At 38.3% G+C, this 15490-nt stretch overlaps 1 protein-coding gene across 2 annotated transcripts in view; it reads right to left on the minus strand.

Annotated features, from left to right (window-relative positions):
* The window catches only part of SHC4 (SHC adaptor protein 4), a 147064-nt gene that overhangs the window by 27994 nt on the left and 103580 nt on the right, over window positions 1-15490 (minus strand). For both annotated transcript variants that reach the window (XM_054666913.1, XM_510385.8), the window contains 3 exons: window positions 14409-14460; window positions 4321-4444; window positions 2565-2736 (listed from right to left, as the gene is read on the minus strand). In XM_054666913.1, the coding sequence (XP_054522888.1) occupies window positions 2565-2736; window positions 4321-4444; window positions 14409-14460 (348 nt within the window). The remainder of the gene's footprint in view (window positions 1-2564; window positions 2737-4320; window positions 4445-14408; window positions 14461-15490) is intronic.

The raw sequence follows: 15490 nt of genomic DNA on the forward strand, positions 1-15490 counted from the left end.
AAAATGGCCATACTAGCCAAAGCAATCTACAGATCCAGTGCTATTCCAATAAAACACCAACATCATTTTCCCCAGAATTAGAAAAAAATACCCAAAAATAGTTGGTTCATATGGAACCAAAACATGAGCCCAAATAGCCAAAGCAATCCTAAGTAAAAAGAACAAAGCCAGAGGCATCACATTATCTGACTTCAAGCTACACTATAAGGCTACAGTAACCAAAACAGCATGGTACTGGCACAAAATCACAAACATAGACTAATGGAACAGAATAGAGAACCCAGAAATAAAGCTGCACACCTGCAGCCATTTGATCTTTGACAAAGTCAACAAAAATAAGCAATAGGGAAAATACTCCCTATTCAATAAATGGTGCTGGGATAGCTGGCTAGCCATATGCAAAAGAATGAAACTGGGCCCTTACTTTTCACCATATACAAGATAGATTAAATATATAAACGTTAAGACCTCAAATTGTAAGAATCCTAGAAGAAAACCTAGGAAATCTATTCTGGACATCAGCCTTCGGAAAGAATTTGTGACTACATCCTCAAAAGCAATTGCAAGAAAAATAAAAATGGACAAATGGGACCTAAATAAAGAGCTTCTAAGCACAGCAAAAGAAACTATCAACAGAGTAAACAGACAATCTACAGAATGGGAGAAAATATTCACAAACACTACGCATCCAAAAAGGTCTAATATGTAGAATCTATAAGAAACTTAATTCAACAAGCAAAAAACAACCCCATTAAAAAGTGGGCAAATTTCATGAACAGACATTTCTCAAAAGAACACATACAAGCAGCCAACAAACATATGAAAAGATGCTCAACATCACTAATCATCAGAGAAGTGCAAATCAAAACCACAATCACATATCACATATCACATCAGAATGACTATCATTAAAAAGGCAAAAATACAGATGCTGGCAAGGCTGCAGAGAAAGGGGAATGCTCATACACTGTTGGTAGGAATGTAAACTAGTCCAGTCACTGTGAAAAGCAGTTTGGAAAGTTCTCAAAGAACTTAAAACAGCACTCAAACATTTGACCCAGCAATCCCAACTACTGGGTATACACCCAAAGGAAAATGAATTGTTCTATCAAAAAGACACATGAATTTCTATGTTCATTGCAGCACTATTCACAATAGCAAAGACATGGAATCAATCTAGATGCCCATCAATGGTGGATTGGATAAAGAGAATGTGGTACATATACACCATGGAATACTATGCAGCCACAAAAAAGAATAAAATCATGTCCTTTGCAACAACATGGATGCTGCTGGAGGCCATTATCCTAAGTGAATTGACACAGGAACAGAAAACCAAATACCACATGTTCTCACTTATAAGTAGGAGCTAAATATTGGGTACTCATAGACATAAAGATGGCAACAATTGACACTGGGGACCACTAAAAGGAGGACGGAAAGAGGGGGGCAAAGGCTGAAAAGCTATCTGTTACTATGCTCACTACCTGGCTGATGGGATCATTTGTATCTCAAACCTCAGCATCATGCGATATGTTGATGTAACAAACCTGCACACATACTCCCTCAATCTAAAATAAAAATTGAATTTAGTACACATGTACGCAAAGAAGTGAACAATAGACACACTGGGGCCTATGTGAGAGTGAAGGGTGGGAGGAGGGTGAGGATTTAAAAACTAGCTACCAGGTGTTATGCTGATTACCTGGGTGACAAAATTATCTGTATGCCAAACCCCTATGATAAACAATTTACCCTTGTTAACAAACCTACACATGTACCCCTTGAGCCTAAAATAAAAGGTGGAAAGAAAAAAACTAAAACAAAAATAAAATAAAATAAAAGTTGAAATTACAAAAATAACAACAACAAAAAAGAAGAGGGGTCAAACATTATAAAGAGATACAGAATACTGAAGAAGGAAATAGATTTAGCAATTAAACCACTGGTGACCATTGTAAAAGTAACTTCCATCAGATTGTCAAGCAGAGTTCAGATCTTCCAGTATAGTGCACATGTTAACACAAAGACAGGGACAATGCTTTCTAGAAGTTTGTGGGTGAAAGGAAGATGACAAGGAGGTGGAACATTATTAGGTTGGGTTGAGGGAGTCCAAGTTTTTTGCAGGCAGAAGGAACCAATAGAGAAAGAGTGAAGATTGAGACAGACGTTACTGGACAGAACTAGGACACAGAGTTGGCAGGAGAGGATTGGATGAGAAGCACAGGGAAAAGATTAGCTTTGGAGATAGTTGCTAAGGAAGAGAAGCAAGGAGAACATGGGCAGACTTAGAGCTGTGGAGGGGTGAAGCTGAGGATAACATGTTGGATCGCCTCAGTCTTCCCAGTGAAGTGAGATATGAGATCATCTGCTGAGGCTACAATTGGGGGATTAGGAGTAAAAATGATCTAGTGTAGCCTCTGACAGTTATTCACTCTCTGGCTCTGTATTTGAGGAAGACAGGACTTTCTCTAAACTAGCATTTGGAAATCCTCAAAGTAAATGCTCTAGTGATAAGGGCAGAATTGCATTGCTGGTTCCAACAACAATAAAACATTACATACCAAATAGCACAACTTTTCACACTGTATGGGGCAGTAAGCCATTTGTTCCGTGGCTTGAACTTTGATCCGCATATCTGAAACACCACCTACTGGTGGCTGCTTCCCTGGAATTTCATTGTAATATTCATGATCTTCTCTCTCCTCGGCATGGCTATCAATATGCACCTCCTCACTGTGAAGGAAAAAAGAATCCTCAAGAGGCTGGGAGAAAATTCAAATACTGTAAGGGATGCAAGGGGATCAGAACCAAGCAAATCATCCTGAAAAACTTTGCATTCATGTTTTCAGTTTATAGCTGTGCTTAAGTGATGTTAAACATCTGGATGGAAGCAGTCAGATGGTTGAGTTGTTTAGCTTTCTGTAGACAAAACGGGGTAAGCCAATAGAAAGTGCCAAGGGTGATGCTTTTGTGTCTCCTCCAGTGATAAAAATAATGATAATAACAATATATGAACTTCCTAAATGTAAGATATTTTTGTCATAAGATCATAAAAATACAAAGTATTCTTGAGTATCTCCAGCACACTTTGATTGTTCCATTTTGGAAATGTTTTGCCCAGATAAAATTTAAATATTGTTCTTCGGGTATAGGGCCTGTCCCAGTTTATTAAACCAAGAAGAAAAAAAAAATAAGAGAGCTATGGCCAGCTATCTTGTCTGCACAGATCTGGAGGAGTACATGGGATTAATAAAGAAATATTAGAACCATATGTGGCAAGTGGGTAGATTTATATAAACATGGAATTGTTTTTAAAATTGAAACAGGGCAAGACAAACAAACAAACAAACAAACAAACAAACAGACTTTTCTTCCAAATTGGAATCAGGGAAAGTTTCTTACTAAAAAAAAAAAAAAAAGAATAAATCAAGTCTATTTGGATTGAACTGATTCAACTGACAACTCACACAGTTTTGTTAGGTTCATTACATGTCAATAAAATGATAGCACTAAGACAGAAGTGCTATCCTGGGAAAAATTCAGCATCAAGGCCTCCTGGTAACACCCTCTCCTTTGCTGCCCTAGACTACCTCATAAAAGGAGATCTCCAAACCTAGTATTTGTTGATACACAAAGTGACATACCAGAGGAAAATGCATTTTAAAGTACCCAAGAGTTTTGTTTCTCCGGCATGAATTGTGTGAGCCAGAGGCATCACTGCATTCCACACTTGGTGGAGTCTGACAGGCCTGAAAGGGTTCAGCTTTCATTGCAGACTTTCTGTGCCTTAGAACAACCAAATCCTTGGGTCCCACCGTGTTCCACTCTAACCACAGTTTAGCTGAAGCCTATCTATTTACATTGCAAACCAACTGACAGGAATTTCTACAAGAGACATTTGATTCTTATTTTGCTCTTTGTTCTTGCTGTTTTTGTTTTTTTAACTGATATGTAAAGGATCTGGGGTTGAAACAAATCTGAGAAGTTTATTGATGTTTATTATTTTGATTTCAATTAATTAATTCAAAGCTCTTTATAGTGCTAGAATAACAGAGATAATCTATTCTTACTTTTAGTGAGAAGGGATCTCTTTTAATCTTGTTACAAAGCAAGAGGATATAACTGGATAAATATGAATGGAATGAAAATATTATTTTGTACTGAGACTGTGTCTATTTGTAAGAAAAAAATTACTAATTTTATTAGTTCATTTTAAAATGCCACATTAATGTTATATATACACACACAAATAAATATATACAGATAAACGCACACATATATATATATTGTCAAATTATTATAAAACTCTTGGCTGACCTTTCACAAGAAGTATTCAAAGAAGGATTTTTCAAGTACTGTTTAAACCGGAGTTCAAAAGCCTGCCCTATGGTACTTATGACGTCTTGGGCCATTCCATTGTGGCATTCCAATATGTGACAGGCTGCAAGAGGACATACAAAAAATAATATTATAATAAATTTTTAGAAAGAGAAGATTACATAAAATCAAAGTACTTCAAAACCATGAACTGATAATTGAATAAAAGGGAGCAGGACTACAAGCTCTCTGCAGCCATGAAATGGTATAAAGAATGCTTCACATTTCACATGAATCAAAGAGAAGAAAGATTCAAATTTTACATCAAAATATATCCAACACTTACAAACCGGGCGCTCAAGGCAGGGATTTGGGGGCCACATTTTTATAAAAGTACACTGATTTGACTAATAATGTGACTAATGTTTAACTGCTAGCTCTTGAATTCAATATAGATTATGCTTAGGGCACTAATCTACACTGAGGGCGAAGTTTGAGGTTTCATATTTGTCATCTTTGCATGGTATGTTAGGGAAGATTGAAAAAATACGACTTTCCAAATCCCTTCCAAAAGTGGGGAATGAGCTGTTGGTAAAGATAGGGGCTTTGGAATACGCCCCCCACCCCGCCGCCACCCCTTTTCCCTGCCATTGCTATTACAAAGCACTGAAAAGCACAGCAATCCCCATATTTGAAATCCCACTAAAAAAGTGTCTTCAATAAGCATCAAAATCAGCACTGGGTGAAGGTGTCATTACCAGAAGATATGAGAGTTTAAATTAGATACTTTTTCTGAGGCACAGTTACCAGGAAGGCGCTAGTTTTCACACAAAAATAAACAAGTTAGGGTGCGGGTAGGCATCCGACTATCACAAATGAGTAAGCAAATCTGCTGCTGCCACTGAAAGGAGGAGCTTGTGGTTAGGGACTGTAAATTAATCTCCCTACCATATGTAACATCATTCCTGCCTTGGTTAGAATATGGCCTTGCAATATGAAGATATAATTGATGGAAGTTTCCTAATGGTGACCTAGAAAGAGTCCTAAGGATGACTTAAAGACAGAGGCAATAAATCTCATGACGAATTTTTACAAAGGAACATTGGGATAACCAGAAGAATTGAGAGATGAGGAAAAGTCCAATAACAGTTTAATATACACAAGAGTGTTGTAAAAATTGTCACCTATTTTCTGAGAAATGGAAAGCAGGGGAGACGCAATGGGCTTAAAGGAGTGCATGGAGAATCAGATTAAATACCAGGGAAAGTATCTTGGGTCTCAGCATTTTGAAAACAAACCTGGAACACATTACTAAAAGGGATATCTGAGGAGAGGAGAGACAACCGTCTTTATGGACTGGTTTAACTATGCTAACTTGGAAGCATGATTTTATGCTTTGCATTGTCTTGGAAAAAATTCATATTTATTTGAAGTAAAAGGTGATACATTCACATCTAACAGAATTTGTAGAGCTGATAACAGTAAGTTATAACAGAACCTATAACAGTGTTTCTTAGCCTTATGTTAATAATCACCTCAAGGAATCTGAGATATTCTCATTCCAAAACTAATTTGACTTTTATTTAAAAATTTTGTCTGAACACATTTGAAAGGTGTGTGTGTGTGTGTGTGTGATGGTGGTGTGGTGGTATTACTAAATCAAACAATGCTAAGGTGTCAAATCTTCATTCTTATAAAGTTGCCCCTTTAAAGTACAAATTGGATCCTGAAATAGACTTAGGAGCTAATTCCAGTTTTGAAACCCAGTTAAGAATATCTATAAATTTATATCTTTCCTACCAAAGGAAAATATTTGGTCTATCTTTAGACTGCCATTGTATATTGTTCCTACATCTTTCTCCACAGTAGCTTTACATAGTGACCAACAGATAGAAAATGCTCTAAACATATTTGTTGAATGAATAAATACTGATTTCTCTGAATCATATGAATAGTTCTACTGTATGAAATTGTCTTTGAGTTTTTTGAAGTGAGAATTGCAGTGAGTCCCTGCAATGGGACATGTTCTTATAGCTACTGGGTGATATAAATTATTTCTTAGGTGATTTGTGGAAATAGTCTCCTCCTTGCTAGTCAGGCCTCATATCCTGAGACCTAAGAAGTACCCTTGGAGATGTATCCTCCAGTTGAGCCATGAGAAGCTGTGTTACATTATAAGAAAAGGTAATTCACTAGTCCCAGATACTTGGGAGGCTTAAAGGAGGGAGGAGAGAGGTTCACTTGAGGCCAGGGGTTGCAGGCTCTAGTGTACTGTGATCACACCTGTGAATAGCCACTGCACCCCAGCCTAGGCAACATAGCAAGACCCTGTCTCTAAAAAAGAAAGAAAGGAAGAAAGAGAGAGAGAGCTTACATAATATCAAGTATGGCTTAAATGATAAAATATCTCCTAACACTAATATGCTAGCAACCTAACCAAATAAATACTTTTTTTTTTTTTAAAGAAAAGGTAATCCTTTTGTTTTTAATCTCGTAAATTCCCAGTCCAATTAAAAATGAAGTCAAGGCCAGGTGCAGTGGCTCACACCTGTAATCCCAGTACTTTGGGAGGCTGAGGCAGGTGGATCACTTGAGGTCAGGAGTTCATGGCCAACATGGTGAAACCCCGTATCTACTAAAAATACAAAAAAATTGGCTGGGCATGGTGGCAGGTGCCTGTAATCCCAGTTACTTGGGAGGCTGAGACAGGAAAATCACTTGAACCTGGGAGGCAGAGGTTGCAGTGGGCCAAGATGGCGCCATTGCACTCCAGTCTGGGCGACGAGTGAAACTCCATCTCAAAAATAAAAATAATAATAATAAACAAAAATAAAAATGAAGTCAAAATAGAAAGTCATATCAAAATGGAAACAACAATTTTTGCGATTTTATTTTTTCTTAGGATTGAGGAGATGTTGAGAGATGAAGAGGAGGAAGATAATGAGAGAAGCAGGATACTTAAGCCTAAATAAATAAATAAGAAAAGCTAAATTGTACTTCCAGTGAGGGCGATGAGAGAATAGGATGTTTAAAAGAACTCCGTGAAAAGATTCAGATCTGAGTTCAAGTTCCAATTATGCCACTACTTATGTGACCTTGAACAAGTCACTTTATGGCAAGGTCCTCGTCTGCCAAGACAATGCCCTGAGTCATCTTTGAAGTCCCTTTTTGTTTTATAGAAATCCTATTCTTCCTCTGTCACGTAAGCTCAAAGTCTCTGAGGAACAGGGCGGCACGTAGGTACACAGAAATGAATGAATCAATCAGACACATCAACCAGCCTCTAACGCTTCTGGCGTACCTCTAGAATGTCTTATTTATCTCAACTTTTCTGATTCTGATGCTTTGAGGTTTGGGTCCTGTTCATAGGCTGATGCTATCAACATAATTTTCTGCTTTTCTTTGGATTAGCCTATTACTACCATATTACTTTATTATAGAGACAGGTGTCTCACTACGTTGCTCAGACTGGACTTGAACTCCTGGGCTCAAGTGATCCTCCTGCTTCAGCCTCCCGAGCAGCTGGGACTACAGGCATGCCCCAACACACCCAGCTTGAGAAGACTGGACAAAAATAAAAGAACAAACAGTGGTGTCTGTCTGTCTCCAGGTAAGATGCAACAGCAGACAAACAGACTGACCTCATGCAGATGTTCTGCCCAGTCTCACCACCTTCAGGGAGCACATGTACTTTCACAGTTCCATTGTTGCCTCTCATAGACATGCTATGTTGCTCTATGGAAATGGTCTTTTTTAGGTTGGTCATGGGACAGGATAGAGGTGGGCCTTGAATCACATATAAATATGCCCATTTCCCAGGATTAAAACCAATTCCAAAAGCTTGGCCAAGAATTGCCCAATTTTCAGCTAAAGGGAAAGAAGACAGACAAGTAACTATATATAAAAAGAGCCAAGTCACAAAAAAGAGGGTGCCTTTTCAGGGATATGGTAACTTTGTTACCAAGGCCTGAGCTTTGCTTCCCATGTCTGGAATCAGATGAAAGTCTGGATTTTTTTCATCCCACCTGTAGCAGGATGGGCTCACACTTCCAGCCCTGGGTATCAAGTACTACACTAAGATTCAAAAGAACCTGAGATACATATTCATCTGTCTTTTTTATTTGGTTATTGAATTAGGTAGTCATAAACAAGAGGATTACAACTATTATTAAAGGATAACAGACACTTCTTTACTACTTTTATATTTGTTTTTAATAAACAGTTTTTTTGTTTTCTTTCTGTCTTTTCCTTTTATACTTAGAAAACTAGAAATTCAAAAGTTCAGCTTTTCAGGTCAACCACCAGATGGTGCTATGGGATCAAAGCAGGGAGTCCTCCATACTTTAGGAAGAAACAACCTCAAAGAGGCAAGCCAGTATTCAGTTCATAGCTAATTAATACCACCAGGACAGTCGTACGCATACTTTATAACTATAAACATAAATAAAAATAAGTGGATTAATTTAAGTTGGTTTTACTGGTTTTGGGTTTTTTTTTTTTTTTTAACTTTCTTCAGAGACCCAGAAGCATGGCCTTCCTATATCCAGGTGGTCCAAGCAGTCCAGTCCCATTCACAGACTAGATTCAGGGAAAATATTAAAACATTCCTGGACTGCCACACATTTGGAGTAAGACAATGTGGATTTCCTCATTTACAGCAATTACAGAAGCAGGGTGTATTAATCACTAACTAAACTCAAAACATTCTTACTGGAGCTTAACCTTTTCTATAGAAAAGGCCTTTGATAAAATGAAGAATTCACTAAAGGGTCCTAGCCAAGATGGAAAAAGTGGAAACTGCCCTGATTTAAATGCACTAATGCTAAAAGCGAATCAAGCAAAAGGAAGAGTGGGAAGCTTCAGGATTGTCAGCATGAAGCCCAGTCTCCTCTGCTCATCTCCACTTCGTGTCAACCATACTCTCCTCCTCATCCCTGCAATCTGGCTCCTGCCTTTATAGGTGTACAGAAATTGAGCTTTCCAGAGTGACCAGTGGCCTGTTAATTGCTGGGCGAAATAGCATCTTCCCACCCTCATGCCCCTTAACTCCTTTTCAGTGTGTGACCATCTGAGATGTCTCCTTCAGAAGAACCTTGCTCTTCCCCTCTGTTAGGTAATACTCATTTCTTGACTTCCTCCCGTCCCCTGACTACTCCTTAGGCAAGTCACTGTCTCCTGTGGCTTCTCCCACTCCCTGACATCCTTAGCCCTCTTCTTTCTAGGTTCTGCTAAGAAGTTGCAGTTTTTTTCTGCACCTGCAGGCCTGGCCTGCCTCCCTCCCCTCCCTGCCAGCCCCACCCCCAGCCCCAGACCTACTCTCTGGGCTTCTCTTGTCTGCCATTTTCTCCTGGATGAACCAAACTTGCTAGTTAATTTTATAACATCATCTTTCTGATTTCATTATTTTAAAACATTTATTCAAAGGTTTTGGATATTTTTTCTTTTTATAAATGTAATAAATATTCACTGTAAGAGTTTTAGAAAACAAAAAGGCACCAAGAAGAAATAAAAATTACAGAAAATTTCACTATCCAGTGGTTATCTCAATAACCACTAGGAACATTTTGCCATATGCCTTTCCTATCTTTTTATAATGCATATCTACCCAGAAAAGTCACCTGGGATTATACTATACACAATCTTCATAATGTTTTTTGCATTAACAGCATTGTGAATATTTTTCCCATGTAATTACTTATTTTTCTACTATTAGCTTTAATTGCTGCACCATAGTACATTCTATGAGTTTATTTAATTTGCTACTTATGAATACTAAATTAATTTTGTCTTATGATATAAATAATATACAAAAATGATCTATATTGCTTAATCTTTGTACATATCCTAATTATTTCCTCAGAAATAAAACTACTGGTTCAAAGGCATTTACACTTTTAAGATGTTTGATGCAAATGATCAAATTGCTCTTTAAAATGTTTGAATCTAAACTCTTTATCAGCAGTGTTCAAGAATAACTACTACTCTAAACCACATTTTATCTTTTTTCAATGTTTGAAATTTGGAGATGAAATATGATGTCTAATTATAATTTGTGTGTCTTTGATTGCTAGTGAGGCTAAACTTTTTTATTTTTCAAATGTTTCTTGGTGCCTTGCCATGTTCTTTTGTGTGCTCAGGACGTAGAATCTGTCCATCCACTTAATGGCTGGGTAATCTTAGGAAAACCGCCTTATTTTTCTCACCTCCAGTGTTTTCTTCTATTTAAAAAAAGGAATGATATGTTTACATACTCCCTAGGGCTGCTGTGAGGATGAAATGAGATAATGCAGATGGAGTACTGAAAATGCCCGGCACATAGTAAGCATGCAATAAATGGTAGCCATTTTTCTTTGCCTATTTTTTTTACTAGATTATTTGTTTGTTTCTTCTATTTATGAGAATTTCTGTTTCTTTAGTGGCAACATCACTCCACATCACACAGAATAGTAATAATAGCTACCATTTATTGCCTAGGTGCTATAAGCCAGGTATTGAAATATTTGCATTGCATATGATATCTCATTAAATCCTCAGGAACATCTGATTCCTATTTCTCCATCAATCTAAATATCTAAATAGTCATCAAGTACTATTAGTTCACAAATTTGATCCAAACTGTTCCTTCCTCCTCCAGTGCCATTTAGAACATTACACTGCTGCCCGCGACTAATGAGATGTCCTCTAAATTGAATTCTATCATTCCAGGTGGCTTTTCTGCTTTCCAATACCAATACCACTTTCTTTTTTTTTTGAGACAGAGTCTTGCTCTGTCGCCCAGGCTGGAGTGCAGTGGCGTGATCTTGGCTCACTGCAAGCTCCGCCTCCTGGGTTCACACCATTCTCCTGCCTCAGCCTCCCGAGTAGCTGGGACTACAGGTGCCCACCACCACACCCAGCTAATTTTTTGTATTTTTAGTAGAGACGGGGTTTCACCGTGTTAGCCAGGATGGTCTCCATCTCCTGACCTCGTGATCCGCCCGCCTCGGCCTCCCACAGTGCTGGCATTACAGGCGTGAGCCACTGCGCCCGGCCTCCAATACCACTTTTAAAGACACAACTGCCAGAAAAATGATCATTTAGTAATTTCAGAATAGCAAAACATAATAATATTTTTAAAGCTCAAAATATTTGATGGCTCCAGTGACCTCCTGGCCAGTATTCAAAGTCCCCCCACAATCTGTCTCTGGTCTATCTTTTCAGCTGTGGGACCCCTACTTCCACTCTTTCCTTTCTCTGCAACCCCGCCTTTACACGCACATTCACACAACCTGCAAACACTTGGCTGTAAGCTCTCATTACACTGCTCTTTCACCTGTGTCTTTTTTGACTTACTCCACAAATCCCAAGCATCTACTACGTTTTAGGCACTGTTCTCTAGGCATCCCTCTTTCTCTATGCACATCTTATGGATTATGTTTCTCCCTCTTACTAAATGATAATACCATGGTGGGATTTTCCTTCCATAATCATTAATAATTATTTGTGTATTCAAAAGCTGTGTCATCGCCTCTTTGCGGGCACTGTCAGTCCAAGGGCTCAGGTCAGGGGAAAAGATTTAGCACTAGAGGACTGTGTGCAAGGAGGAGGTATGTTGAGAACACAGTGTCTTCTCACAGGATTTTTATAGCCAAGCTATATGAGAAAGAACGAGGAGATCAGAAAAGGAGGAAGAGGTGACAGAGACATATTAACTTTTAAAGCCAAGAAAACTGCCCTATGTTACTAAGTTATCTTCTTGGACACACCCATTTTCCTATAGGAAAGAAAGATGTAATACGGGAGGAAAGAAAACTATGCTTCCCATGTGTTACGCAGATGTTATTATTCCCACTTAAAAGATAAGGAAATCAAGGTTTGAGGTGGTGAAACAATCTGCCTCACATCGTACAGTGATATGATGAAATAATCACGATTCCAACCCAGTCTTTCTGACTCCAGCATCAATCTTATTTCCTATACACAGGCTGATGGCTAAAGAAAGAAAAAACTGAAACCTTGATTTGGACTGTTTCTGTCCCTCACCTCCCATCCAGGACCTCGCTCAACAGTTCTCATGAATGCCTTCTCAAAATCCCCATGCCAGGATCCCCAGGGGTCCTCTTCAAGCAGCTCAGCTCTGACAAATGACTCAGGCACCAGAACAGGGGCTTTAAAGTGAATGTGCTGCATCATAATTTTCTCTGCCTCTCCTGTTTCACTTAAGCAAAGGGAGAGCTTTGCAGGCATGTGGATCCTTCTTGGCCATTACCCTTAGCAACAACATTAATCTTTGAACTCTTCACCATCATTTACATGCCCAGAGATATTCTGTGACTGATGGCAAAGTTACTAAACATCTAGATTTCCTGATGTATTTTTTTCTTCCTTTCACCCTGTCATTTCCATGTTAAGACAAAAAGTGTTGTTGTTCAGAGGCCTTCCCAGAAATAGCAAGCAGTTATTATTTAGGGACGTTCAGGCAGGGATGAGAAGAAGTTGCCCTTTTCTGGTATCCTTTGTTGTGCCCTGTTCCTACATTCCCACTGCCCCATTCACTAGTTCCTGTCTCTCCTGCACACTCTTTGACCATGATTCATTCTTCTTATTTAGTTTAGAGTGGGTCAGTTTTAATGGAGTATTTCATACTGTTTATCCTCTGTTCCTTCCTTTTCATCTTTTTGCTGCCACATTCTTTTGGCAAACATTTGCTGAGGATCTACTATGTGCCAGGCTCTGTGCCAGCAGCTGGGCTTCATCATTTCATTTCTGACAATCACAATAGCTTCCAAATGGATATCCTTGCCTTAAGTTTCTCCCTGAATCCATCTACTACATCCTGCTGCCAAACCAATCTGTCTAAACTCTACTTTGTAAACAGTACTCTCCACCCATCTGCCCATGGGATTAAGTCCCTACTCATTAGCTCTCTCGTGTCTGTCCTATAGATGCCTTTTACGCTTTTACATTGTGAGGTCCAGGGTGTTCTATTTATTTACTCCCCAGCATCCCATGTACATTTCCACCTCGGTGTCTTATAGCTCTCTAAATTTTCAAGTCCTATTCCATGTCCACTTAATAAATGTTTGGGGGCAAACTCCATCCCTGGGACAGCAGAGGATGTGGCCCAACCAATACGTTCTAGTTAAGGAGGAACCTAACACTTCTCCCTAAGAGGAGTCTGAATGTCCCAGCGTTAGGGATGAGAAGCAATACTAACCATGTGACCTTGCTAAATCCTGAAACAAGAATTCCCATCAAATCACTCTTCCATTCACTCAGTCATTCAATAAAATAGTTTTTGAGTATCGCCTATATGCTAGGCATCATGGTGAGTGCTAGGGAACAACAGCGAGTAAGAGAAACAGGTTCCTGCCCTCATGAAGATTTTAGCCTAGTAGAAAGGACACATTAAACATACAAACAAGTGCAATATGTGAGTAAATAAAATATTAGGTTGGTGCAAAGGTAATTGCAGTTTTTGCCATTAAAAGCAATGGCAAACTGTGATTACTTTTGCACTAACCTATAATAGAAATGTGGAGTGTTAATGAAAAGAGAAATAAGTGTTGTGATGCAGCAAGGTAGGAAATGCTACTGGAGACAGGAGGTGCTATCAAAGAAGGTCTCTGAAGAAGAGGCATTTAAGCTGAAATCCATATGATGAAGTCAAGCATTCAAAGAGATAATACAGGCTCTTGAACAGCAAGTACACAGACACACAGACACACACACAGACACACACACACACCAAAGCCAATGCAGGCCAATAACCTCACTCCTCACTGGCTTTGATCTTACATGTAATTCATTTGTCCAGTGGGGATGTGACAGCCAGCCCCCTCTATCATAACCATAATAGCTTCTCTTTTGATAGCTAAGCCTTTGGTTTGTGGATCTTTAAAATGATTTAAATTTCATCTACATAGTTTTTCTACTTTGCTCTGCTAACAGGGCAATTTATTTCCAACTCAAATTTGCATAATATTTCTAGAATCCAGTATAGCACCCTAGTGATAGTCATCACTCTGTACATTGAAAATAACTGTTGGTTACTTTTTAGAGTTGGTATATACCAGCTCTTTAAAAAATCTGTAAGTTGCTTTCCATACCTCGTTGATTAACTGGATCTTTAGCTACGTAGGCAACATAGTCTGTAGTATCCTATAAAAAAGGGAAAATTACTGTATTTAAAACGGATGAACTGTACTGTTGAAAGAAACATATATTTTGGACATGATACTGAGGCAAGGACTTAAATACAAATGTTTTTTATTTAAAGAGACAAGAAAAGCATTGTAAAAGGGAACATAAACAAATATACACCATATAGTTTAACAATTATGGAGTCCATGTTCTCTGTCCCTTGGGGAAAGAATTGGAAAATTAAAAATTTAGAGGCAGACTGTCATTAAGAATAAAAGAGAAAGCAGATAGGGAACATGTTAGGACATATTCTTTAAAAATGGCTAGAGACTATGATGCTGTCCTAGGTTGAAAGTTGAAATATCAGGGATTATGCAATCACAAAAGTGACATAAACTAAGATAGGGTATCATGATCTCCTGTTGTCCAAACATATACCACATACATCAGAAAGTAAGTTGACTAAAGAGACATGTTGGATTTTGTGGTTGTTAGCTTGCTTGTATGCAGTGTAAGTTAACTTAAGGGATAATAAAGTGAAAATACAAGGAATTTATTTGATCAATATACAGAAAAGAAAAATCATTTTAAAAAAAAGAGAACCCCTGAAAAACTTAAGAAGTTCAAAAAGAGATGCACTGCTGACTTCGTAAAAACAAACCAACAAAACGCTACTTGGTAATTCCAGCTTTTATTGAAAACAGTAAGCTGATGAATGATAAGGTTTTAATAATTAAAGATGCTTTTTGTTATCTAAGTTCTCGGGAAAAAATACACACAATGCCGTTTGCAGATTAGAAGTATGACTCTCTAGAGGGAAGATGCAATCAACTGGCAGGAAATAAAAGCCCATGTTTGTAATACCCTCAAGGATAATCACTTAATAACCCACAATGAATCACACAGGAAGTGGATCTCAGGGTCAGCATAACTCGTCTTGGGCAATTAAAGAAAATAATAACACATACCTGAGTAAATTTCTCTTACGCAAAAAGAAAAAAGGTTTTAAATATCCTCTAAATAAATAAGGCCATATCCTTGGGCTTTG

The sequence above is a fragment of the Pan troglodytes genome, chromosome 16 (assembly GCF_028858775.2).
Source record: "Pan troglodytes isolate AG18354 chromosome 16, NHGRI_mPanTro3-v2.0_pri, whole genome shotgun sequence".
Lineage (NCBI taxonomy): Eukaryota > Metazoa > Chordata > Mammalia > Primates > Hominidae > Pan > Pan troglodytes.